Here is a 27,466-nt window from a genome sequence, read left to right as displayed (position 1 = left end):
TTAGAAAGCTGTTCTACCAGAGTGAGAAAGAGACCGCCAGTAGGCAACTGTGAAGTGTGTAGCTTCAGCAGTTAATGCGGACTGGAAACTGTAGGTTGGAAAAGAGTGCACTAGAGTTGAAGTCTTAAAGCTGCAAAGGGATTTGCATGAATCTTAGAGCTGAGCTGGCTAAGGTAAAATTTTGAAGGACGTTGTGAGTCAAGAGACCAGGTTCAAGGAACCAAGAAGAGAAGACCCCAGAAGTCCCATGATCCACAAGACAGACAGACTGACATGTGTTGAACTTGGGCATCATGCTATGTCTCCACTAATGAAATGTTAAGTATCAATTTTTATTGTCCAATAAACCTTGTCAGTTTGCATTCTAAATAACCATATTCTTTTGCCAATATGGTTGTTCCTCAACAAGAATTTTCTTAATCTACTTTTAGTGTAGAGTCCAAATCCCTACACAAGAAATGGCTTTAAGACACTGGATACTGCAAAGGCCCTGACAACATCCCAGTGATATTACTGAAGACTTGTGCTCCAGAGCTACCCAAGTCAAATTGTTCCTGTACAGCTACAACACTGGCATCTACCCAATAATATGGAAACATTGCCCAGGTATGTCCTGTCTACAAAAGCAGGACAAATGCAATCCGGCCAATTGCTGCCCCGTCAACTTCCTCTCGATCATTAGCAAAGTGATGAAAGGTATTGTCGACAGTGCGATCAAGCAACACTTACATAGCAATAACCTGCTCACTGATGCTCAGTTTGGGTTCCACCAGGGTCATTCGCTCCTGATAAAGGCAAAATACTGCGGATGCTGGAAATCTGAAACAATAAAAAATGCTGGAAAAGCTCAGCAGGCCTAACAGCATCTATGGAGAGAAAGACAGAGTTAACGTTTCGAGTCTGTATGACTCTTCAAATGGACTTGAAACATTAACTTTGTCTTTCTCTCCACAGATACTTTTGGACCTGCTGAGTTTTTCCAGCGTTTTCTGTTTTTGTTTCACTCACTCCTGACCTCATTACAGCTTTGGTCAAAACATGATAAAAAGAGCTGAACTCAAGAGGGGAAGGTGAGAGTGCTGCCCTTGACATCAGGGCAACATCTAACTGAATATGACATCAAGGAGCCCAGAATAGCCTGGGCAGCATTGATTGAGTATACCAATGGTGTGCAGTATCATATTTTGTGTGGCTGCATGGCTTTCAGTGTATGTATGATCGCATGTGTGCATGTATTGTATACAGGAGCCTGTGGATAGTCCAGTGGTCACACTAGATTTGCCGTGATGGCTCAAATGTAGCTGACATAGCAGACTGCACAGAATGAAGGGATCATGACTGCTGCCAGGATAACAGGCCAGCCATGATTTGTTGACTTTGGTTGCACATAAGCTGGATGTTGAGGGCCTGGAATTCCTTTTGGTTCCAGTACATGACAGAGTTGACATGCATTGCCCACAAAGTGATATGCATGCAGTCATTAGCACCCTGTAACATAGGAGCGCCTGCATTCTTAGCTAAGCTGTGTGCTCACTCCACCTGCTTCTCTCTGGCAAGAGGGATTGAATGCAGTTGGCTCTCATTGAATAGAGAGCCTCAGTGATCTCCCTTAGGCAAGAGTGATTGACAAACTGCAAGATGTTGCAAGTATCTCCAGCTGTAACTTGGATGGTACTACACGCATACTGCGGTCACCCTTGCAACCATTGGCAATGTGGTCCTTGCCCTGCTCTGAGGCCACAGTTGTGAATGAGGCAGGTGGCAGATTTCAGTGAGGTCGACCTTACTGAAGCACAGATGTGTCACAAATCACTCCTCAGTAAGGTTCAGTTGGGAGGAGTGCTTGATAAGCACCCTACATGGATATGAGAGCCCTACTGACAGCCTTTCTCTCAATCCTCCTCCCTCTTCCAGCTGCTTCTCCTGTTCTCTGTGGCTTCTGCTCATCTCCAAGTCATGGTATGTTCCAAGGGAAAGAGCTACTGGTGACCCCATGCCTGGGAACAACTAGTTTGTGCAGAAGCATTGAGGTTAGCAAAAAGTCCTTCAACACTGACACACCACTCCCTGTAAAGATTTACAAATTTGAACTAGAAACCACCAAACACTTTTAGGATTGAAGCAATGGACAGAAGAAATCAAACAGCAACTAATCTGTAACGAAGTCAGTTACTTTTAATGAGATTATAATTTTAATGAGTGATGCTGGGGAACTTGGAGGCTTCCTTCCTGTTGCTGAACGTGTGTTATGAGAGGGCATTAGCTGGATTGAGGTCAAAAATGGCACCACCAGCCCCAAATGTTGCATGCTGAGTGATGTTGATGATCAGCCTACTCTGCATATTTCCGGCAACTGTTCACTGTGCATGCACCAGCACTCTCAACAATGGGGTGTCTGATGCTATTCTCCCCAAAAGTGTGTGTACGCAAGCCGCAGACATCATTCTGGAGCTCCAAAGGTGCTCATGGCATCAAACAGATGGGTGTAACAAATCCGATTTCTTGCTCCTTATGCTTTTACGTTCTGGTACTTTACTTCTATAATAGGACTGTGAGGTCTCCTCAGTTTGGCGTCCCAGCAATTATGGAATCTGCAGGGTCAGTGTGAACATACTTTATTGCAAGGGATAGGTGTGTACAGCCATCACTTCTGCCACATCCCCTTCATCCATCTGCCCGAAAAATGGTAATCCCAGTGTCTGCTCATCTTGGAGTTGCCCAGGCCCCCAACCCCAGCCACAGTTGCCTCAGCACCCTGAGCAAGGGCACTAATCTGCAAACCGTTTTTTTAAAATCTCTCCTTTGGAGTTCCAGGCCAGTTGCCTGTACCTCACTGATGGGTCCCATTTCCACCCTTGTAGAAACCAGCACATATCACGTCATTCAGTGTACCAAGCTCCATTGATATACTAGCACTCTGTCCAACTTAAGGAACAAGAACTCCCAAGGTAGCAAATCCATTTGCCTGACTCCACTGGCTATCATTTGCAAAATACAGACAGAGGTTCTGCCCTTTGAAAGACAACTAGAGACCAAGACTCTGCCATTTTCCTGGAAGTTTCATTGGTCTATTACTGGAGGTATGGCTGGAGATCAGCAAAACGCATGAGGAATTTCAGGGTATAAACGTTTATCAGGCTTGCTTTTAAATTTTATACTATGGTGGTTGAATATGTCTGTCTGGAAAATTGAAAGCCTGTAACTTAATAAACGAAAATGAGGAGCTGTGGGGTACTATTTACCTCCTATGATTGGGTTGGCAAATTGAAGATTCTGGGAAGAATTTTCCGGTTGGTGAGCAGGGGCGGGGCCCACTCACCAATGTGTAAAATGATGCATGGTGACATTGGACGGGCTTCCCAACATCACCGCGCATCATTTAGATTATCAGGTGGGCAGGCGTGCAGCTGTGTCGGCTGTGCACCCGCCAAAGTGTCAAAGTCCTATTAAGGCCATTAAGAAAGTAATTAAAGTTGTTAAGAATACTGCCCGTCCAACCTTAAGGCTGGCGGGCAGGCAAAGAGCCCAGGCGGCCTTCACGTTTTTCATGAAACCTCATCCACGGGCGGGATGAGGTTTCATGAAGGGTTTATTTATTAAATAGGACTTATTGAAAAAATGAATGGACATGTCCGAGCTCATGGGATAGTTTCACATGAGGGGACATGTCCTTAAAATTTATTTTCCCTTTATTACATTTTTCAGAACTTAAGCTAATCTCCCTGAGACACCTCCATGCCTCAAGGAGATTTCTGTGCTCTTTGCGCACGAAAGAGCACAGGCCCCAATTCAGCGAATCCCCCCCTCGCCTACGCAGGGAGTGCACAGCGCTTCTGGGTGTGTGTCATGCTGGGCGGGTATAAATTGGCCCGCCCATGTCAAATGGCGGCCCCCACCAATCAGGTGTGCCAATCAGGTTTGTGCTCGCTCCTGCCTGCCCCCGCAAACCCCCCCAATGGGGGGAAAGTTCAGCCCCCGAGCTATAGTTACAAATGTAAGTGACTTTAGATTGAAAAGCATAGCATCTCAGCATATTTTCTGTTTCTGCTGTTCATTATACATTGTGTTTAATTGTATGCAGGTGGTGAGCATAAACTGGGGATTCCCTTGTGCCCCTATAAAGAGGAACAGCTTGGCCTAAATAGCCAAGTGGTTATGGTACTGGGCTTGTAACCCCAAGATCAAGAGTTCAAATCTCACAATGGCAAACTATGAAACAATGTAACTTCATCTGAAACAGATGGAAACGTGTTTGTACTCAAAAGAGTTATAAAGAGAAACAGCTTGGCCTAAATAGCCAAGTGGTTATTGTACTGGGCTTGTAACCCCAAGATCAAGAGCTCAAATCTCACAATGGCAAACTGAAACAATGTAACTTCATCTGAAACAATGGAAAAATGTGTTTGTACTCGAAAGAGTTATAAAGAGGAACAGACTGAAACTGTGGTTGTTAGGTGAGGAGGTGCATGCTTGTAATGTGTATGTCTGCAAATAAATGTTTATAGAAGTGTGTAAAGGCTGGCTCCAGTTCTATCCTTCACCACCTAGCTTTCTGGAGTGCAACATCTGCAGCATAGAAGTAATTAAAACGACAAAAGTTAATTGCAAATGTTAAACATTATTTTAACTAATGCCACTACAAAATGCATTTGTTAATGTTCTGTCTGTTTTCCATTATGATGTCACCTCCATGAAACATAAGTATTTCTTGGAAGTGCCATCACTTAAAAGGTTATTTAATAAGCTATAATATTCCCACAGACAACTGTTGGCAGAAGCTATCATTATTTTCATCAGTGTGAGACTTACAGATTTTGGTTTCAAATACTGAATGTAAAGGCACTTAAAAGTCTACTTAAGTCCACTCAAAGTGGGCAATTCTGTCAATTTCTCACTTACCTCGACTGAAGTGTCCCTCAGGAATATAAAATGCACCGACCATTATTGCTACAAGTGCTCCAAACTTGAATAACCAGAAACTTTAAAAAGAGAATGTTAATGGAATCATAAGTCTTAAATTTCTGTGTAGTATCTTCTGCATTCCATTCTTACACATTCCTGATTAATTTAATATATTCTTTATAATTTAATTTCATTCTAAAAAAAACAAGACAATTGCAATTTATACATTTTAATTTTAAATAAAATTAATTTGCTTTTAATGTTAAGAGTTGCTTCTTGAGGAAATGATGGATAGCTACCGATAAATAATAAAACAGTTTTAAAATACAATCATTAAATTCTAATGTACAATACATTGTCTTGAGGAAAGTAAGCTTTAATAAAATGCAGTACAGGCTGATTTTTACCAATTCCCCACTCCCAGAAGAAAGTCTTGTAATCCTTGAGCTCATATCAAGAACTACAATTTTCAGTTATGTGCTACAAGTGGGAAAGGGTTTCTGTCAAGAGCATGATTTTGTAAGCTTGGTCCCTAGAAGTAAAAATTTTCTTTTTGAGACCAATACAGTGATTATACACTTGTTTCTGCCACAGAATCTCTTTCAAAAATAATTTACAAAATGACTTACCCATTGTGTACTAGAGCCCTGGGATCTTTGCTATTTCTCACATTGATCATAAGCAGAGCTAACAGCAGAAAGAAAGTGGCCATTCCAAAGCAGATACGATACACAGACTTGTAACCAACTAAGACTCTGCAGATCACAGGGTTAACCTCAGGGAGCTGTGCATTGTATCCAATCTCGCAGAATCCTGGAATCTGAAATGTAATTTTTGAGAGTTGCTATTTGTTTAACAAGAAATACCATTTGTAATCTAGGAAACACAATTAGAGATATATATGCTTATATTTGGTTAAAAAAGGGATTCATCATATCCTCAGAACGTCTGGAGCATTTGTCACATCTTAATTCTACGTGAAGTCTTTACATTTGAAAGCATTAAATTTATTTGCCCATTATGCCGATATGCATATGGACTTGAAAAGCTGCTGGTTATCTATCCTGTGGCCCTGGGCACTGGTGACAGAATTCTTAGGTCCATCAGTCACCTAATTTGATTGACAAAGATGGATGCCCTGGCGTTAGAGATGCATCTTGTGACATGTACCCAACATATGGTTGGCTGTCCATCCCAGGGAAGTAGCAGTGCGTCTGTCAGACCGATACCCAGGCAGTCTCATCAGCTGGATTTATAAGTGGATGAATATCTTTTCATGTATTACCTTTTCAGGTGTCCAGACAATAATTCAGGCCTGAACCCCCGACCCCCTACAAAATTGACCATGCCCCCAAATCGGATTAATCAGCATGGCTAGTGTCAGCTAATTCCACCTCTTTTCGAGCCTTCGGCGACGCTCTTAAAATTAATCTCTTTAAGGTGCAAGAGCTTTAATAGGCACATTTTAACAGCTTTTAAATTTGTTTTAATTTATTAGAATATTGACTACTGTACACCAATGTCACCAGTAAATAGTTCTGAGTAGTTAAGAATTATTTTGTTACTTAAAATCAGATACTAAACCAAGCTCTCTGAGTAAAAATACTTGTATTTTGTGATAAGGCCATTTTGAGCTGCATTAATAAAACTACACTCTTAAGTATATCAAGGAATATTTTAATGTAATTTTGTTCTTTTAAGATTACTGTCAATAACTGTGATATTATGTGCTGTGATATGCAAATGTGCTTAAGCAGAAACTTGAGCAAAAAGTTTTACAATGGGCAATTTTGAGCACAATTTGCAACCAGTTTGCCAATTGCTCCCAAAGTGGAAACTCTTGACCAAGGTGCACAGACTACTTATAGAAGCAACTTTTGTTACTGAATGTATTGACAACAGCTTCAAATTGACATCACCATCTTAGGGTGGGTGGAGACTCCATCCCAGACAAGTCTCCATGGAAACTGCCAAGAAAGCTGTGACTGAGTGTATCTAGATCCTAACTAACTTATGGCCCATTGCTCAACTCCTTTTGGACTTGCAGGCTATGGGGAAAGAGCAGGAGAGTGGGCGTAGGATCTGGCACTGGCACTGGCACGATGGGCCAAATAGCTTCCTTCTGTGCTGTATGATTCTATGTGTGTGTTAAAAGTGCTGTAAATTTTCAGCTCCCCACTCTGTCCAACTCATAATGTAGCTGTCAGACCTGCTGGGTTTTTCCAGGTATTTTTGTTGTTGTTGTCGTTGTCATTATGTAGCTTCTGAGCTACCTTCTTTAACTCCACTGTCCCTCTTAGTTTGGTTATCAACAAATCTGAGACATTCCATTTATGAATCACAGTCATAGATATAAATGAGAAACAATAATCATCTTAATCAACTCCTGCGAACACTCCCCTCAGTATCTCCAGTCCTAACAAGCATGCTCTAACAAGATGGCTGTTGTTTCCTTCAAAGCAGCCCTTTCATTATGCTTTTCAAGGTTTACTCTGAATCTCCCAAGCTTTGAACTTGACTGACATTCTTTTAGATGGGATATTATAAAGTGTACCTCATTGTGATATTTTTCACAGTCCACTTAATCTTTGTCTTTAATCAATGTAATGAGATAAGATAGTGTGCTGAGATTCAATACTTGGGCATTAACAATGAGAGGCATTTGAAGGCTGCTGAACTTAGTATCTTAAACTTAAATAAAGGCAGTTACAAGGTTATGAAGATAGAGTTGGCTAAAGTGAACTGTGAACATAGGTTAAAAGGTAGCACAGCAGAGGAGCGGTACTAGGCTTTAAAAGAGATATTTCATAACTCCCAGCAAATATATATTTCATTAAGAAAGAAAGACTATATGGGGGGTAAACCATCCCATTGCTAAGGAAGTTAAGGATATTATCAAATTGAAAGAAAAAGTGTATAATACTGCAAAGATTAATAGTAAATCAGGAGATTAGACAGATTTTAGAAACCAGCAAAAAATAAGAGGGAGAAATTAGAGTATGAGGAAAAGCTAGCTGGAAATAAAAGAAACAGCTAGAGTCTCTATAAGTAGTTAAAGAAGGAAAGAGTGGCTAAAGTGAGCATTGGTCCCTTAGAGGGTGAGGCTGGGGAATTAGTAATGGGAAGCATGGAGATGGTAGAAGCATTAAACAGGCAATTTGTGTCGGTCTTCCCTGTAGAAAACACAAATAACATCCCAAGAATATTTGAAAATCAAGAGGTAACAGGGAGGGAGTAACTTAAAACAATCACCAGGGAAAAGGTACTAGTAAAACTATTAGAGCTAAAGGCTAGCAAGTTCCCTGCACCTGATGGCCTGCATCCTAGAGTCTTAAAAGAAGTAGCTGCTGGGGAATATTGTGTTATCCTGTGGAAAATGGTGTGTGTGTCTGTGTGTGTGTGTGTGTATCTGTATGTGTGTGTATGCTTTAATTAAGCTGGGTAGCGATTAATAGGAGCCAGGTTGTCTGGGGAGGTTTAAAACATGAGAAGGATAAGATGTTAGTTTGAGGTACAAGTAAGTAGGTTAGACTTAACATTTGCATATTTAGATAAGCTGAGAGTTTGTTTGAATAGCAAAGGGGAGTCAGAAGTGGCAAGAAACATGTTTGCATCTTGTAGGAGTTCCATAGGTAAATAGAAGGGGGTATTATATTTTATTGATTCGAAAGCAAAGACAAGATGGAAACATGAAAGATTTTATATTTGGAAGGGTTTGAGTTTCAAAGAGGTGTGAGAGCAATGGAACTGGAGATGAAAGGGGTAACAAAGATATTTTAGAGTTACTGTGGATCTGTGAGAGATAGCTGGGGATAGCTATAGCTGGAGCTGCTTTTGAGTTGTGAGATAAACAACTGGAACTGTTTGAGTTGTTAGCTCTGAGCTGGGAAGGGATGCTATTTGAACCAGCCAGCTAAGCCAGAAATGTTTTGGGCTGCAAAAAGCAGTTTTATTCTGAAGTTTGGTTTCCACAGAAGAGGGGAAGCAAGTTACAAGTCATGTGGTATGCCTTTATTGAAGCTCCAGCAGTTTGCCTTGGGTAATATCACTGGATTTCTTTTGTTAAACATTTATAAGGGAGTATTGCCTGGAAGGTGTTTACTTATAGGTCTGACCAAGTGGACAGTCTTTTTGGGGGGAATGAGTTCTAAACCTAAGTTTAACTGTGGAACTGTAATCTTCTATGCTTAAGTTTTCTTTTATTCTTGTTAATAATTTTTTTACTTTTAATTTTTAAAATCCCAAAAGTGTTACTGGACCTCTTACTGCTGAGATCAGTATGTCTTCTTCTCATTTTCAGCATATAAATAAAAAAGGGTATAGCCTGTAAGCCAAGTTTCCCTCTGGGATTTGGTTTGCGCAGCAATTAACACCAATTATGGTCATAACATTGCCTATCATAACTGCATTGGTTGTGATCTTCCAAAATTGCCTAGATTATGGAAGGGTCCCAGTGGATTGGAAAATATGACACCTCGATTCCAAAAAGGAGGGCAACAAGAAACTATAGACCAGTTAGCCTAACATCTGTCATAAGGAAAATGCTAGAATCCAATATTAAGGAGGTAATAGCAGGATATTTAGAGAATCATAATATAATCAGGCAGAGTCAACATGGTCTTGTGAAAGGGAAATCACGTTTGACCAATTTTTGTACGAGTTATTTGAGGAAGTAACAAGCAAGGTGGATAAAGGGGAACCTGTAATGTGGTGAAATCTTGTTTGACCAACTTATTACGAGTTCTTTTATAAAAGTCCTTGTTTGACTAATTTAGTACGAGTTCTTTTATAAAAGTTCTTTCAGGAAGTAACAAGAAAGATGCGTAGCAGGCAACATGTAATATGCTGTGCTTGGATTTCCAAAAGGCATTAGATAAGGTGCCACATCAAAGGTTATTTCTCAAAATTAGAGCTCATGGTGTAGGCAGTAACGTATTGGATAGAGGAACAGGAAGCAGAGAGCAGAGATAAATGGATCATTTTTGGTTGGCAAGCTGTTATTGGTAAAATGCCACAAGGATCAGTGCTGGGGCTTCAACTATTTACAATCTATTTTAATGACTTGGATGAAGAGACAAATGTATGGTTGCTAAATTTGCTAATGACATAAAGATAGGTAGGACAGTAAGTTGTCAAGGGAACAGAAAGAGTCTACAAAGGGATTTACGTAAGATACGTGAATAGGCAAAACTTTGGCATTTGGAGTATAATGTGGGAAAATGTGAACTTGTCCACTTTGGCAGGAAGAATAATAAAGCAGCATATTGTATAAATGGTAAGAAACTACATAACTTCTACACTGTAGCGGACTATGGGTGTCCTGACATGAGTCACAAAAGAATTAGCATACAGGTAAGCAAGTGGTTAGGAAGGCAAATGGGAGGTTGGAAATTATTGCAAGGGGAATCAAAAGGAATATTGCTACAGCTGTACAGGGCCTCAGTATGATCGCATCTAGAGTACTGTGTACAATTCTGATCTCCTTACTTAAGAAAGGATATAATTGCTTTAGAAGCTATTCAGAGAATGTTCGCTAGCCTGGTTCCTGAGATGAAAGGGTTGTCTTATGAGGAAAGGTTGAGCAGCTTGAGCCTTTGTCCATTAGAATTTAGAAGAAAGAGAGGTGATCTTATTGAAACATATAAAATCCTGAGGGGTCTACACGAAGTAGATACTAAGAGAATGATTTTTTTTGCCTTGGCGGGGAGTGTAGAATTAGGAACTCAGATTAAAAATTAGGGGTCTCCCATTTAAAAAGATGAGGTGAATTTTTTTCTTTAAAAGGTCACTAGTCTGTGGAATTCTCTTCTCCAGAGAGCAATGGAAGCTGGGTCATTGAATATATTCAGGGCTGAGTTAGAGGGATTTTTGATTAACAAGGGAGTCAAGGGTTATGAGTGGGGCTGACAGGAAAGTGGGATTTTTTTCTTTCAAAGGTCACTAGTCTGTGGAATTCTCTTCTCCAGAGAGCAATGGAAGCTGGGTCATTGAATATATTCAGGGCTGAGTTAGAGGAATTTTTGATTAACAAGGGAGTCAAGGATTATGAGTGGGGCTGACAGGAAAGTGGGGTTGAGGCCACAATCAGGTCAACCATGATTTTATCAAATGGCGAAACAGGTTCGAGGGGCTGAATGGTCTATTGCTACTTCTAGTTCTTGCGTTCTTTTGTGCTGTTATCTTCACAAAACATATTTGGGAAGTTTTTTTTTAGGAGGAAGGTAAGCAGGAAGATTGTGCATCATTTTTGCGATGACAACATCACACAAAAGTGATTTGGTATATTTTTGGGATAATTTTTAAATGATTGCTTACTTTTAGGGGTAATTTCCACCTGGGAAGAAACCCCCGCCAGCTTCATAAAATTGGAAATAACTTTTCATGTCATTATATTAGGCTTTTGTACTTTGAGCAGGGAACAGAACTGACAGGAAGGCCATTACAGGAAAGCTAAGCACACAAATGGTACGGCAACAGATGACAGAACAGGCTCTGTGCACCTATGATTTTTCATGATGGACTCCTTGCAATTAGTGCTACCCACTTTGAGCATAGAATTGGACCCAATGAGCTTAATCTGCCAAACAATTTCATGGGCCAGGATTTTTCCCTTGTTGGGCAGGCTCGGTGGGGGCAGACAGGAGCGATCGGGAAGCTGACTGCCGACCGCTACCTACGATTGGGGCCGAACCACGATTTCATGCTGGCGCATGCGCTTCATGCATGCCCTCAAGTGCATACTGGAAATGCTCCCTGAGGCACAGAGCTGCTTAAGGAAGATGAAGAGGTTTGAAAATTAAAAATAAAGATTTTTAAAATGTTAACAATCTTCTTTAATTTCATCCTAATTTCTAACTTGGTCCTATTCATGTTGAGCAGGGCCAATTTAGAAATTAGGATGAATTTTTTTTTAATGACACCTGTGAATGAGGTTTCGCAAAAATGCAAAGACCATTTGGTCTTTTTGCCTGCCCGCCAACCGTAAGGTTGGATGGGCAGCGAAAAAATTAATTCAATTACATTGTTAATGGCCTTAATAGGTCTTTTAATCATCAGTGGGCGTGCTGTGAATTCCCGCACGTGCCCACTCTACTACACATCAACGCTTGCCCTATGTCATCGCGCGTCATTTTACACTCAAGCAGGTCGGGCACTCGCCCACCCACTCAACGAAAAATCCTGCCCATGAAGTCTGTGCTTCTTTAAATACTACACCTGGAGTCATTTTCCTCCATATCTTATCAATTCAGACAAGTAATTTATTATCAAAGCTTAATCCTATATCATACCTTCCTCAACTGAGCTTCTACAGCAGGCACAAGCATAATACCAGCAACAGTTGTACCAAGCAATAAAATAGTTGTGTACACCAATCGTGTTACTATGGAAGTTCGCCCAGTTGGACAACATGAGCACACCAGGCATGGAGCACCACTGCACAAACATGGGATCTGCAAACAGAGAGGGAGAGTGAATTTAAACATAGCATAAATTTGCCCTGCATCCTCTACAATATACAAGCCGATTCAATGACAAGCAAAAACAAAATATTCCAAGTGTATAGTTAAAGTAAGCAAATGCAGTCAGAACAGCAGATGATGGCTGAATATTTTTTCCAACCCACACTTTTGTGCAAGTAAAAAAGTCTGTTATATAGGTCATCAGATGCGTGGAGCTTTCAGCAACTTGCCAATTTTCCCCAGCATTTGTATTCTTGCCTGGATGTGAACGCAATACTAAAGTTGCAAGGTCATTACAGTTGATTCAATGAGCCAGCACTCCAAGCAGGGAGTGTCATTCTCAGCAAGAACTTGTTGAGAAACGCAATATGTTTTAAGAATTATGATTATTTTATTTGGCAAAATGCAAACTTAAATGGGATCGAATTTTAGCTTTTAAATGACAAGGGAATTGGAGGCAGTCCAGTTAGATTTGAAATGAATAAGGATGATAGTACCAGAGGTTATTGCAATAAAATCTATTGGCACAGAGTTGTATCAGATGCCCGGAAGAGGGTGCAAATGATGATATCAAAGAGGTCATTTTCTGACTTTGTGTTGCCAGCAAGAAGCCTCACCTACTGAGAATACATAGGCCAGGGTTTTACGACCCCGCCACGGTGTGCCTCCCCCTGGTGGATGTGGCAAGCCATTTAAATCTCCATTCAGTTCGGCGGGACCATAATATCCCACCGGGCTGGAGGGGCTGTAAAATCCTGGCCATGGTCAGAATTTCAGGCAGGCACTGCGCATAATTTTCTAAAGATTAATGACAGGTGGAGCTTCCCGCTGTCACACTTTGGAGAAATATCAGCTTAGAGGGGATATGACTGAAATACTTAAAATGATGAGGGGATTATGGGCAGTCAGTTTAGAAGGTTTATTTGAAATAAAAAATGATAATAGGACTAGAGGAAATTGCCGTCAAATCTATAGGCAGAGAGTTTGGATAGATGCCAGAATGTATATTTGTTTATGGAGTCATTGCATTCTGGAATGAAGTGCTGACGTGGTAAATGTGGAATTGTTATAATCATTTAGCTAATTTAAAGGGAACTTGGCAAGTTCTTGAGAGAAGAAGCCTTTACCAGCTTTAAGAGGGTAAACTCCCAGTTAGTTATGAATGTAATGAGTCATGGGAAATTATGGGCTGAATTTTCATTTCAGGGCCAGGACTATGATGTCAGAAGCATCAACTCAGTCCGGACCCTACTCCACATCACTGCCAGAAGCCCAACTGCAGGCGGCCAATTAATGCCACGCTGATGCGTTTCCCATTCAATTAATGGTGGTAGGCGCAAGGAGGAAGAGTGATGTAGGCATGGCAGCCCAATTTAATGCTGTGATTTTGGATGATGGCACAGAACGGAACGCAGCATGGCATGCACCAATGGAAGGCAAAGCCACAATTTGCTGAGGCTTCCCTGAAGGTGCTGTTAGAAGTGTGTCAGCTTAGAGGAGGTCCTGTTTTGACAGAGTGGCAGATGGAGACCAGCGAGCCAGACAAAGCAAGTATGGATGGAGGTGACTCAGGGAGTGATCAGCTACAATGCGGCAAGCAGGATGTGGGTGCAGTGTTAGAAGCACATCGAAAACTTCCAGCTCTGGCATACACCCAGATGACAGGCCTCCAGTTCTGCAGTTTCCAGAAGACCGTGAAACAGAGAAGCCTGAAGGCAAATAGTGCTCAGGAACAGTGAGGATATATGTGCCTAGGTACACTAAGAAATGCTGATGCCACAAGCCCTTTCACAGCACTGAAAATGACCTAAACCAAAATCACAAATGACATTCCTAATGTATCATTCCTCTTTATTTTCCCTGCAGCCTTTGATACATTCAATCACATGATGTTTTTCCAATGCCTCTCACCCATTGTTCCTCTTAACACAACTTTCCTTGCTTAGTTTTACTGTCACCTATCTGATCAGAGCCAAAGCATCTCTTCATGTACTCCTCCATTCCGTCAACTGTGGGCTTGATTACTTTAATGCTCTCCTGATCAAACCTCTATTTCCTTCCCTTCATAAAGCTCAGTTCATCTAAAAGTCTGCCATCTGCTTTCTATCCCACAACAAGTCCCATTATCTGTCTGTCCTCAGAAACCTATTTTGGCTCCCAGTCCCTAAATGCCTCAAACTTAAGAATTTCATCCTGTATTTAAAGCCTTCATGATCTCAGTAAACTTCTCTAGTGTACATCCACTATCCACCATCAACACACCCCCTACCCCACTCACGACCTCTGACTTCATAATGCTCTGGCTTTGTATGCATTTCGCAGCTGTGCCTTCACTCATTTAGAACCATCCTCTGAAAATCCCTCTGTAAACTGCGCTGCCTCTCCATATCCCTCTCTACTTTTAAGACTTTCATTAAAGCCTACCTCTTTGATCAGGTTTTTGTTACCTCTCCTAATACCTTCTTCATTGATCGGCATCACATTTTCCTTTGCATATGATGGTCCTTGGGTGTGTTTCCTACATTAACAGGTACTATATAAATGCATATCACTGCCACTTTCATCCTATACTTTTTTCAGCCTTGCAAAGTCTCCTGATGGAATAATAAACTTTTAAAACCACACATAAATGTGAATTTTAGTCCCCCAACATGTTGAAATTGCCTTTTACTTGCCTCATCCCTTTAAGTTTCACCTATGTACAATTTTCCTTTCACTACACCTGTCTGAGCTGATACCTTCCATTGTGAGTAATTATTCAAAGTAGTTTATACAGAGAATTGAGTTCTATTTGTACTTGACCTTTCAGGTGGGATTTGCAGCTTTAAGACATTGAATATGGACAGAGCTGAAGATGAAAATCAATTCTATTGATTCAAAGCAGAGAAGAAAAATGAGGAAAAAAGTCCTCAGTCTTTGACATTCAAGTTCAATGGCCTGGATGTTGCAGTCAGCGATGAAGGCACAGTTTCTGCCATTGACCTTGAAGATAACTGCCCAAAAGATCCAGCAAGCTCTGTGGCCTTGATTTCCCTGAAAACAACGTCAATTTCATTATGGCACTAGCGACAGGTGATCTCTGGCATCAAGGAACGGTGAAGTTATCGAACAGGATGAGCAACCAATCATAGAGACATAGAGGTCTAGAGCACAGAAAAAGGCCCTTTGGCCCATCAAGTCTGTGCCAGTCAAACAAGTACCTAACTATTCTAATCCCATTTTTCAGCACTATGCCCATAGCCTTGTATGCCATGGCATCGCAAGTGCACATCCAAATACTTCTTAAATATTATGAGAGATTCTGTCTCTACCATCCTTTCAGGCAGTCAGTTCCAGATTCCCACCACCCTCTGGGTGATTTTTTTTTTTCTCACATCCCCTCTAAACCCCCTGCCCCTTATCTTAAATCTATGCCCCCTGGTTATTGATCCCTCCACCAAGGGGAAAAGTTCCTTCCTGTCTACCCTATCTATGCCCCTCATAATTTTATGCACCTCAATCATGCACCCCCTCAATCTCCTCTGCTCCAAGGAAAATAACCCCAGTCTATCCAATCTCTCCTCATAACTAAAACCCTCCAACCCAGGCAACATCCTGGTAAATCTTCTCTGCACTCTCCAATCAGATTGGAGAATTCCCACACACAGCAAACCAGGAAGTGATTATCAATCACTTTTTAATCATGTTACAGAAACCAAAATAAAGGATGTGACAGATACGTGGGATTAAGATAGAAGCTAAAATATCTTAAACAAATGTGGTAAAACTAAAATAAAAATAGATGTTAATTACTTTTTAAAAATCTATGGAACTTTAACCATGGAATGGAGGGAATCACTTGCCAGTCTTCTAAAATTAAGTTTTCATGGCCAGAGAGGTTATTCAGCCATATGCCATTAAAAACTCAGTTAAATTCAAAAAGGTATAACATTTTCACTGTTTTCTGTGCTGATTGCACATGCAAAGACTACAAACAGTGCACTCTGTGGAGGAGTAGGATATCCCTGACAACAATTTCTGCGCATGTGTGGACACTAGAAGTTGCTGACAGTTTCAATGTATGAATGCAAATGTTGATAGCTTCTCCATTATTACCACTTCAAAATCTAAGCCAATATGTGTACTTGTTCCTCTCCTATTCAATATTTGAAGGAGACAATGTTTACTGCCTTCACCTGGTATTAACACAGCTGTAGTGACCTCATTTTTGCCGCCATTTTGAAAGGGTCTGAGGCACTCAATTTTTTCTGGTGATTGGATCCTTCTAATATGGAAACCAGGGCCCCGTGAGGTAAATAGGGACCCTGTTTGCCATTTTAAGTGTTATTTACATGAGGGAGAGAACCGAATTAGCCTGTCAAAGGTATGTTTCAAATTATTTTGGTGGACCCTATAAGAGAAGAAATGCTCTTCCAGGAACCTGCAAAAATACTATGGCCTGTCCCAGGGCCCCAGTTATCTGCAACCAAGAATCCCCCCAACCTGTAATTTATCTTGCTGGCAGCAGCCATGGCCTGGTCTTGAAGCTGTAATTTTGTGAGTTACATTCGGATGATTATTAAGTGACCCACAGTTCACCTGCCAAATTGAAACGAAGCTAGGGCCTAAAAATCATGGGTGTGGGGTGACTCTACACCACCATAGAGCATGGCCAATCAGTGCACTCTAGTGGTCGGTTACCCAAAGTCAAAGTGGATACCTCAAGTGTTTACTAGTTCCTGTTTTCACAGTGAGGGTCTGGGAAAACTACAGGGCTGTTGCATTATCCCAAACTCCCTTCACATTGGAAATCAGGTTATTTTTACTGAAAACCAGTTTCACCTCACTTAAAGGTTGGAGCTGACTTCCTTTCAATAGGTTCCCAGTAGGTTCTCATTATGTCAGCAGAAGCCAGCAAACATCAAGGTGCAGGAGCCTGGGAAGGAGACAAGAGCAAGAGGGATCAAAGAGAAGGATAATATGAAGGACACAGGATAGAAACAATATGAAGGGTGTGAAGGGAGCCTGCGCAATAGAGAATAAAACAACAGGAGAGAAGAAAAGTCAGAAATTGAAAAAAGAATGGAAAGTGTCAACAGCATAATATAACCTGAAATATAAGCAATGCACATAAGCAGTCACACACCAGATAAGTATGAAGAGCTTTTTATCTTGGTACTGGTCAGTACATCTGAGATATAAAACAAATGTGCTGTGAAACCATTAGGACATTACAGCAGTGGAAGTGAATTTTCATTTCAGTATTAAATCTTTCACAGCAGGGCGCGTGGTATCTGGAATTACACGGTCATCGATTGGTGCATTCAATAAATTATGAAAATATAGGCTATTAATTAAATGTAAATAACTTAAATCTGACAAAATAAACATACCTAAATAAAAGCTGTCGTTTAGGATAGATCATGTAATACGCAATACTAACCATGTAACTGTTGACTGGAGAGTATGTCCAGCAACAAAGTAGAAAGGACAATTCATAAATGCTCACAGAAAAGAATTTACTCAGCCCAACAACTCACACACAAAAAGTACATTTGCAATTCTTAGCTGCAGGCCTAAATGTTCAATTTCAAAAACTGATTATTTTCCCAGCGTTTTAAGTATTGTCACAACAGAGAAAGGAGACGACTTGAACGAGCACGTTCGTTCCATGACACATACACAGATACCCGTCAGAAACCTCCTCATCCAACACTTTCTCAAAGCCGTGTTACCGCGGAGACACAGGGACATTTTACAAAGCTACTCAACCTCCCCCTAATGTCAGAAGCTGCATGCACCGAGAGTAAGATGCTAATTGTGATACAGGGTTAAAGCTGTGTTCTCACCCAGTTGCTGACAGTGGTCACCAAGCGCCAGCCCATCTTGCAGTCTCTGGCAACAGCTACAGCGTCAGCCAGGTGTGAGACAGCCCGCGGCCGCCAGCAGCAGTGCACACCCCAAAGACTGGCGCCCTCATTCTATTGGATAGCGAGACAGGCGAAAGCATCGGGGAAATTGAGCCAGTGCAAACAAAGGGAAAATTTCCAGTTTTTTCCTTCTTGGATGCTAAAAGGACACATGTAACTGTAAACCAAGATGCACCATAATAAATCAGCTAGGTATCACTCATTACTTCTAAAAGGACTTATTTTAGTGCTCATGCAATGTGTAGGAAAAACAAATTCCAGCTCGATGTATAAATTGTTTTAAATTTCTCAATCGCATTAATCATGAATATCACGACAAACACCCTCCTGTATAATCAGCTCTGCAAATCATAGACTACATACATAGGTAAAATTGTTCCCACTGACAGGAGCGTTCATAACTAGAGGGCACAGAAATGAGGAAATTAGCAAAAGAGCCAGAGGTTCGATTTTCGTTTGTATGGCAAATTGTTGTGATCTAAAATGCATTGCCTGGCAGGATGTTGGAAACAGATTCAGCAGTAGCTTTTCAAAAAGGAATTGGTAAATACTGGCAGGGTTATGGGGAAAGAGCAGGGGTGTGGGACTAACTGGACAGTCCTTTCAAAGAGTCAGCACAGGCATAATAGGATGAATTATCTCTGACGCTGTGTAATTATAATCATTGGGGCATCTGGAAACTCCAGGACCTGAACTTGACCAAAAACTGCCCAAAGGGACAACAGTGGCTTTTCGATGCTTTAATGTTTTTATGTATCAGAGGTTCCTAATTGTTGCCCATTGTAAAATCTAATATAATTATGCCACTTACCAATCATCTTCAGTGTGGTATGCTTATGCAATATCATTAAGAGGTGTGTAATGGTAAGGGGAAGATGTAGTGGTAATGTCACTGGGGCCCAGGCTAATACTCTGAGGATATGGGCTCAAAGCCTATAGTAGCTGGTGGAATTTAAATTTAATTAGTAAAATCTGGAATGTAAACTACTTTCAGTAATGGTGACCATGAACCTAACATTAATTGTTGTTAAAAACCCATCTGGTTCACTAATGACCTTTAAGGAAGGAAATCTGCTGCCTTACCATGTCTGGCCTATGTGTGACTCCAAGTCCACTGTGATATGGTTGGTTGACTCTTCACATCCCTCTGAAATGGCCTAGCAAGTTCAAGGGCAATTAGGGATGGACAACAAATGCTGATCTTAAAATTAAAGGAAGATGCTGGAAATTTGAAATAAAAACAGAAAATGCTGAAAAAACTCTTTTGTTCTGAAGCAGAGTCATATTGGACTTGAAATGTTAACTCTGTTTCTCTCTCCACAGATGCTGCCAGACCTGCTTAGTTTTTCCAGCATTTTCTGGTTTTATTTTATATTAAATGCTGGCTTTACCATGAAAGAATGAATAAAAATAAAACTATATTTATATTGCACCTTATCAAATTTCTCAGAAACATTCACAAAGTTTCTCACAAACATTTAATTGCTATGAAGTGTAATGACTTTCTACATAGGCAAACACACAGGAAGATCTACATACACAAATGCAATGAATGATTAATTGCTTTTGGTGGTGATTGATGAAACAATATTGGCCAGATCACCATGCAGAACACCAGTTCTCCAAATAGTGCCATAGGATCTTTAACATTGACTTGAGAAACCAAGTCATGAGTCTTGCTTTAGCATCTCACCCAAAGCACAGCATTATGTACAATGAAACAATACTGAAAATGAGTGTCAGCTTCTTTGCAGCATAGCTTTTAAAATATTGCAATTCTACTCAAGTTTTATCAGTTGGCATTGCACAACAAAAATAAGAGCATAGATGTCAGTAGGCATATGGGATTTAGTTTTAATGGATGCAAAATCCCATGGGGCCCGCTAACCCCTGCATCTGTGTTGCTGATTGGCATTTCTCGAGGGTGAAGCTGTGTATACCAGAAACAGAAAGTTTTGAAATATATCCTCTTACACTCATTTGGTATTTGAGGGAGGAACAACTCAAGATCTTTTCACTCAGAAATCTTACCAACTAAGCCAAGAATATCCGTCTATCCGTGCATCTGTCCATATATCATATATTGCAAAGATTGTATATTGAACACATTTCCTGTAGGTCGACTTGTAATACTTCCCAATAGGCATTGTTATTAAAAATGTTATTATAAAAAAAAAAATCCATCCTCTCAATTTTGGTGAACAACACCACAGGATATCTATCTATTGGTAATATGTTAAAAGTCTTATATATGTGCACATTTCCTGTAAGTGTGACACTTACTTCCTGTAACATCACACTTCTGATGTCACATTCAGTTAATTGTCCCAGCAAATCAGAATTCAGGAAATGAAACATGCAAAAAGTGAAAGGAGAATGGCAGAAAATACCAATTTGAAGCTATGAAGGATTCATGAAAGCATTGCACCGTAAATGAACAATCAAGAGAAGTTGACAATAAAAGAGAGCAGATAAACCAAGCAAAGCATAATAAATTGAAAAAAAAAATCAGTTATATTTTCTCAGTAACTGTCTTTTCAAATTTCCAAAAGAAGGTTGTTATGTAAATGCTATATATTTCAGAATGGTATGATTAAACATGAATTATAAAGGTACCTTTTGTGTCTTTGAATATTACCAGTTAAATTTTTAATTTGAGTATTACAGCCTCCTCCAAAAGTATGGACTTGCACTTGATATTTTAGGCTAGGCTGTGGCTCTATTGGCTGGAGACAGTTCCTGTAGCTTGAATTTATGCATTGTGCACAATTTCTAAATATGGATGCATAGCATTTCTTCAGATTAAAAAAAACCTTATTGCTATGTGAGCAAGGCAGGCAGCAAGTGCTGCTCCTCATTTAGTCATAGCTGCCCTCAGAAGGTGTCAGTAGGCCCCCTTAAATCAACACAGTGTTTGCAATCATGGTGTTACATGATGGGGCTAGGTAGGGAATCCTAGGATTCTGGTTTACCAATGATGAAGGAATGATGATCTAAGGTAAAATACCTCTCTTCAGTCAATAATATTGTTTCTTTGGTGTATTTGAAGAAAGCTACAGGTTAAATTTCTAAAGCATTTATTTTTAACAGAAAGGCTGGGGGAGGGGAATTTTCCCAGGCAATGGGAGGTTGGTTTTGGTGCCTGTGGGGAACTAAATTACTTGAAAGTGATTTTGGGTCATGATCCATTCTGAGTTCTGATGAAAGGTAATTGGCCTGAAATGTTGGCCTGGATTTTTGCTCCCAAATCAGATAGCTCAAGTCAAGAAATTTCCTGGCTCGGTATACCTGCGTCGGGAAAATGTGCTCCAAATGGCAGGATCTTTGTTCTGGGGGGGCAGGTGCAAGACTTTTTATTCAACTCTCACAGGCACAGGCAGGCTGATTTTTTTTTTTAAGTGCTGCCCATTTAAATAGCTTGACAGCTTGAGTATTTTTTCCCCAACTGTCACAGACATAGACAGGGAGTTTTCTTTTCAATTTTTATATGACTGGCCATTTAAATAACTGACAGCTTGAGATTTTTTTAAACTCTCATGGACACAGTCAGTTTCTTTTCAATTTTTAAAGGGCTGTGTATTTAAATAACTTGACAAACTTTATCCACCCTTCAAGCACATTTAGAACTTCTCTAAAGCTTTGTAACTCCTTGCTGTAGCGAAAATAGGGTTTGTTTAAACTTTCTTTTCTATTTGCTAATGAGATGTGGATGTCACTGGCCAGGCCAGCATTTTATTACCAATCCCTAGTTCAGATGGAATTTAAGAGTCAACCACATTGCCGTGGGTCTAGAGTCACATGTAGGACAGCAAATTTCCTTCCCTAAAGTGCATTAGTGAACCAGATGGGTTTTTAGAACAATTGACAATGGTTTCATGGTCATCATCAGACTTTATAATTCCAGGTTTTTATTGAATTCAAATACCACCATCTGCCATGGCGGGATTCAAACCCGGGTCTGCAGAGCATTACCCTGGGTCTCTGGATTACTAGTCCAGCAATAATAGCACTACACCATCACCTCCCCTTAGTGCTGAGTTCAAATGGCCCTCCTGAGTTCGGGTTTCCCACATATGGGAGTCACGCCCCTCTCTCCCCCTGCCTCCAGCGAAAATAGGATCTGTCAGAAATGCAGGGGGAACCTTTGGATACAGGACCCACCCAGCATTTTGGAAGGTCTCTGGAGACTCTGCGAGTCTGTGAAAATCCAGGCCCTTAACTCTGTTTCTCTCTCCACAAATGCTGCCGGACCTGGTTAATATTTGCAGAATTTTCTGGGTTTTTTTATTTTAGACAATGAAGTCATCCTTTAACCCTACATTCTGATTTTCCCAGCCAATGCACAGGATCCATGATATCTCTACATTTCGCCAGGTTGGAGGGGGGGCGAGAGCACAGCAGGAAGTCATTGTTCAATAAAATTGACCTGCTAGCAATTGTACTTAAGGTTGAAATTGACACCACAGTAAAAGGCTAACATTGACAGGAGGAGTTCTTTCAGCCAGAATTCGATACTTTATTTGGGAACTTCAACTTTACGTATTAACTTTCAAGAGCTTTAGAGTTTACTGAACTGAATCTCAACTTCTCTTTCTTGAGACTTCATTGCAACATGGGAGTTATTTATGCTGTAGTGGCTTAGAGCTCTGAGGCAGAGCAGCAGCTTGATCCAGACCAGCAACCACAGTAAGAGGAACGCAATTCCAATGGCAGCAATTGCTTTGTCCACAGCCACAGGCAGCTCGACAGAGGGAATGAACACAGGGCCGCATCTTGAAGGAGGAGATACCCTCAGCACAGGGCCTACAGGCCAAGGATGAGCTTCCTCGACATGTCCAAACAACAGTGCCTCAGAAGTTTCAGGCTTTCATAGAAAGTAGTCGGAGACATCTGCAGCCTTCTGAAAGCAGGACTTCACCCAAGAGAAGTAGGTGGCCTTGTATTTCCCATGGCTCTCGAGGCCAACACAGCCCTCAATTTCTTTAATTCTAGCTCCTATCAGGGAAATGGAGGGTGACATATGCAAAGTTTTACAATCTTCAGCACACAACTGCATTACCCAAGTCACATCTGCCTTGTTTGCCAAAGCCACAAACTACATCTCCTTTGACAAGATGCAGTTTGACATCTTTTACAAGACAAAGAGTGATCCAAGAGAGGGAACAATAGACAGCGAGACCTGAGAGCTGAAGTCCAGAAGCATTAATTAGGTAATCAGTTAAGTGATTGGTTGGTGAGTTTTAAGGTTCCTTTTTTCTTTTAACTGGGGAAGCAGTTTAAACTACTACCAGGGATATCAGTATAGTATTAAAATTATAGATTAACTAGTTAAGCTGCTTAATATAACCATCATTGTGTGGTATTTATAAACTTAAAACCTACTTATTTAAACAAAATACAATAAAGATGGAGGGGAAGGTGATATTTTGCAACTGCATCATGTGGGATCTGGTGGACATCTGTGTGAGCCACAATAACCACATCTGCTGTAAGTATCTGTAGCTCGAGGAAGCTCGGCTCAAAATTGATGAGCTGGAGTCCAAGCTTTGGACACTACAACACATCAGGGATGGAGAAAGTTACCCAGACATTTTACTCTAGGATGCAGACACACCCCTTAGGTTTGGTGCTTCAGATCTAGTCCAAGATCAGAGACAGGGGAATGTGACTACGAGCAAAGCAGCTATGGGGATTCAGAAGGTAACATTGGAGGATCCTCAGCCCTTTCACTTGATCAACAGGTTCAAGTTCTTGCAGCCTGTGTGGATGAGAACCAGGACTAGGGAGGATGAACAAACTGATCACAGCACCATGGTACAGAGGGCCATTCGAGTGGGAGAGTGAAAAGGAACGTAGCAGTCATAGGAGACGGTATAGTTAGGGGGAAAGTTACTGTTCTCTGCAGCAGGGAGCGTGAATCCCCGAAGGTTGATTTGCTTATCTGTTGCCAGGGTAAGGACATCTCGGGGATGGAGAAGTGGGCTGGGAAGGGTCCCATTGTTCTGGTCCATGCAGGTACCAATGAAATAGGTAGGACTAAGAAAGAAGTTCTGCTAAGGGAATATGAGCAGCTGGGAACTATAATTAAAAAGGAGAACCACAAGGGTAATTTTCACTGGATTACTACCCGAGCCACAAGCAAATTGGCATAAGGTAAATAAGATCAGAGTTGAATGCATGACTCATGTTGGTTGGGAGAAATGGGTTTGATTCATTGGGCACTGGCACCAGACCAGGAAAAGAGGGAGCTGCTCTGTTGCTCCAGTGGGAGCAGTTTATAGGCTCCCTAACAGAGTAGCTACACTAAAGGACAGAGTATACATCAAGAAATAATGGAGCTTGTAAGAAAGGAATTGCAATAATTGTGAGTGATTTTAATATTCATGTATATTGGACAATCAAATTGGCAAAAGTTGTCTTGAGGCTGAGTTCATAGAGTGTTTTGGGATAGTTTCAGAAAGCAATACTTTCTGGAACCAACCAGAGAATAGATTACTTTAAGCCTGGTAATGTGCAATGATACCAGGTCAATTGATGATCTTGTAATAAAGGATCACCTAGGAAAGAGTGATCATATCATGTTGGAATTTCACATTCAATTTAAGGCTGTGTTACTTAGGTCTGAAACTAGTGCTTTAAACTTAAATAAAATCAAATTCAAAGGTATGAAGACAGAGTTTGCTACAGTAGATTGGAGCTTAAAAGGTAAGACAGCAGGCCAGAAGCAGCAGGCATTTAAGAAGATATTTCATAACTCTCAACAAAGATATATCCCGTTTAGAAAAAATGCAAAGTATGAGAAGTATGCGCCACCCATGACAAACTAAGGAACTTAAGGATGACATAAAATTGAAAGACGTAAAATGCTGCAAAGGTTAGTGGCAGGCAAGAAAATTGTGAAAACTTTAGAAACCAACAAAGTTGACTAAAAGATAACAAAGAGGGAGATAATTGAATATGAGAACAAACTAGCAGGAAATATAAAAATGGTCACTAAGAACTTTGACAAGTATGTGAAAAGGAAGAGAGTAGCTAAATTAATTGTTGGTCCTTTAGAGGATGATACTGGAAAAATAATAATGGGAAACAAGGAAATAGCAGAGAATTGAACGTATATTTTATACCCATCTTCATGGTAGAAGACAAAAAATCATCACGAGAATAGTGGAAAATCAGGGGGAAAAAGGGAGGGAAGAACATAAAACAATGACTATCACTAGAGAAAATGTACTAGGTGAAATAATTGAACTAAGGGCTCACAAGTCCCCTGGACCAGATTGCCTGCAACCTAGGTACTTAAAATAAGTGGCTACAGAAATAGTGGATGCATTGGTTAATCTTCTAAACTTCCCTAGACTCTGGAAAGGTCCCAGCAGATTAGAAAACTGCAAATGTAACACCCTTATTCAAGCAAGGAGGGAGACAGTAGGCAGGAAATTATAGGCCAGTAAGCCTATACATCTGTCATTGAGAAAATGCTGGAACCCATTACTAAGGAAATAATTGCAGGTCATTTAGAAAATCATAATACAATCAAGTAGAGTCAACATAACTTTGTGAAAGGAAAATCACGTTTGACAAATTGTTACAATTCTGAAATTTATGGGCTGGAATTTTTGACTGGCCATTAGGGGGGGCGGGGAGGGGGTAGGGGGAAGCGCAGCTGGAGCAGGCGCGGGTGGACGTGAACCCGATCGCCACCCGCGGGTGCGTGCCACTATTTTACGCGGGTGGGCCAATTAAGGCCTGCCTGGCATGAATCGCGGCTCCCGAGAACAGCAGGAATGGATAGGTGACGGCAGGTCTGCAATGATCACCAGGTTGAATGGCAACCCGGCAGCTTGTTTTAAAAAGTTGCTGCAGCTTTTCCAAGGCTGTGAATCATGGCCAGTGGAAGGGCTTCCCAGAGCGCTGCTGGTGAGCAGGCCAGGCAGGAGAGTAGGGCAGAGAGGCATTGTGCCCCTCATTTTTCCGATGATTGCCTTGCAGCCCTCCTCGAGGAGGTGGCAGCACGGCGGGAGGTCCTGGTTCCCCAGGACGGGAGGAGGAGGCCCCCCTCACATGACGAAATGTGCCTGGGAGGAGATGGTGAGCTCCTGGAACGTGGTGCGGCGTACCTGGATCCAGTGTCGCAAGCGCTCCAACAACCTGCTGTGCTCAGGAAGGGTGAGGGCAATGCAATGTTGGCATTGATCACTTAACCCAGCAGGTAGGATTTCCCCCCTGGCGCTGCCCCCTCCCCCCTCCCCCCTCTGCCCCCGCCCCGAAGTCTGAGTGTAGTGACTGCAATGAATCATTGACAGCATGTGTCCTTCGCTGGGTGGGCCAGCAGATATTGCCTATGCCGAAGTCAGCCTGAGAGGGCGGTGAAGAGATGAGTTCTGCGCCCGCAGCATGTGGTACACTGAGACCCACCTGACTGTTTTTGGACAACCTGGAGGAGCTGCACCTAGGCACAGTGCTGGAACTCCAGGACATATAAAAGTCATGGGTGCTGACATGCTGGGAGGGAAGCTTCAAGGTGGCGTGGCGCCAATCAATCTGCTGTCCTCTGCGCTCCACATGCGTGCACGTCCTTGCTATGGAAGGTTGGACCATGTGGTGCCTGATGTTTTGTAGGCAGATTTGGCCAAGGGGGTGGGGGAGTGGGGAACAGGCCTAGCATCTTTGTGTGAGTGTTCGACAGCAGCGGGGTGAGGAGGCACTGGTGCCCTGATATGTCCCACTCTGGTTGGGGTGAGCTGTCCGCGAACAGAGTCCAGGTACAAGTAGAACTAATCAATGCTCTTCTCTCCTTTTCAGGAGGAGAATGCACATAATGCCACCAAGCGATTGAGGACTGGAGGAGGAGGAATGGCGGAGGGTCAGTCTCGTTGGCGATTCTCTGCCGCTTTGAACAGGAGGCCCTAGATTTGGAGAGGCGCCACGCGCCCAGGTCCACCGGTGTCAGTGAGGCTGGGGAGCCATGGGCAAGTATGTATGCCCAGCAGTGAGGTCAGCACTGGCCTCCCAACAGCCATGGCAGTGCTGAATGTTCAGTGATTGAAGTTTGCAACATGGCTTGGCCATTGCTTATGGAAGGATGTGCACATAATGATCCGGGGGACAAGGACACACATTGACATTGTCTCCATGTTAACTGATCTAATGTCCTTGTTCTTCCTTTCAGCATCTAAACAGCAGGGCCATGAGGAG

General features: G+C 41.6%; 1 protein-coding gene across 1 annotated transcript in view; it reads right to left on the bottom strand.

Moving 5' to 3' along the window:
- The window catches only part of LOC121278802 (serine incorporator 1-like), a 142,890-nt gene extending 124,664 nt beyond the window's left edge, over window positions 1-18,226 (bottom strand). Inside the window, exons 1-4 of the mRNA XM_041189255.1 lie at window positions 18,191-18,226; window positions 12,192-12,353; window positions 5,532-5,722; window positions 4,900-4,979 (exon numbers count right to left, since the gene is read on the bottom strand). Of these exons, the coding sequence (XP_041045189.1) occupies window positions 4,900-4,979; window positions 5,532-5,722; window positions 12,192-12,353; window positions 18,191-18,226 (469 nt within the window). The remainder of the gene's footprint in view (window positions 1-4,899; window positions 4,980-5,531; window positions 5,723-12,191; window positions 12,354-18,190) is intronic.
- Window positions 18,227-27,466: the final 9,240 nt, after the last annotated feature.

The sequence above is a fragment of the Carcharodon carcharias genome, chromosome 6 (genome assembly GCF_017639515.1).
Source record: "Carcharodon carcharias isolate sCarCar2 chromosome 6, sCarCar2.pri, whole genome shotgun sequence".
Lineage (NCBI taxonomy): Eukaryota > Metazoa > Chordata > Chondrichthyes > Lamniformes > Lamnidae > Carcharodon > Carcharodon carcharias.
The sequence above is the reverse complement of the archived record's forward strand: the minus strand, read 5'-3'. Positions and strand labels throughout refer to the sequence as shown.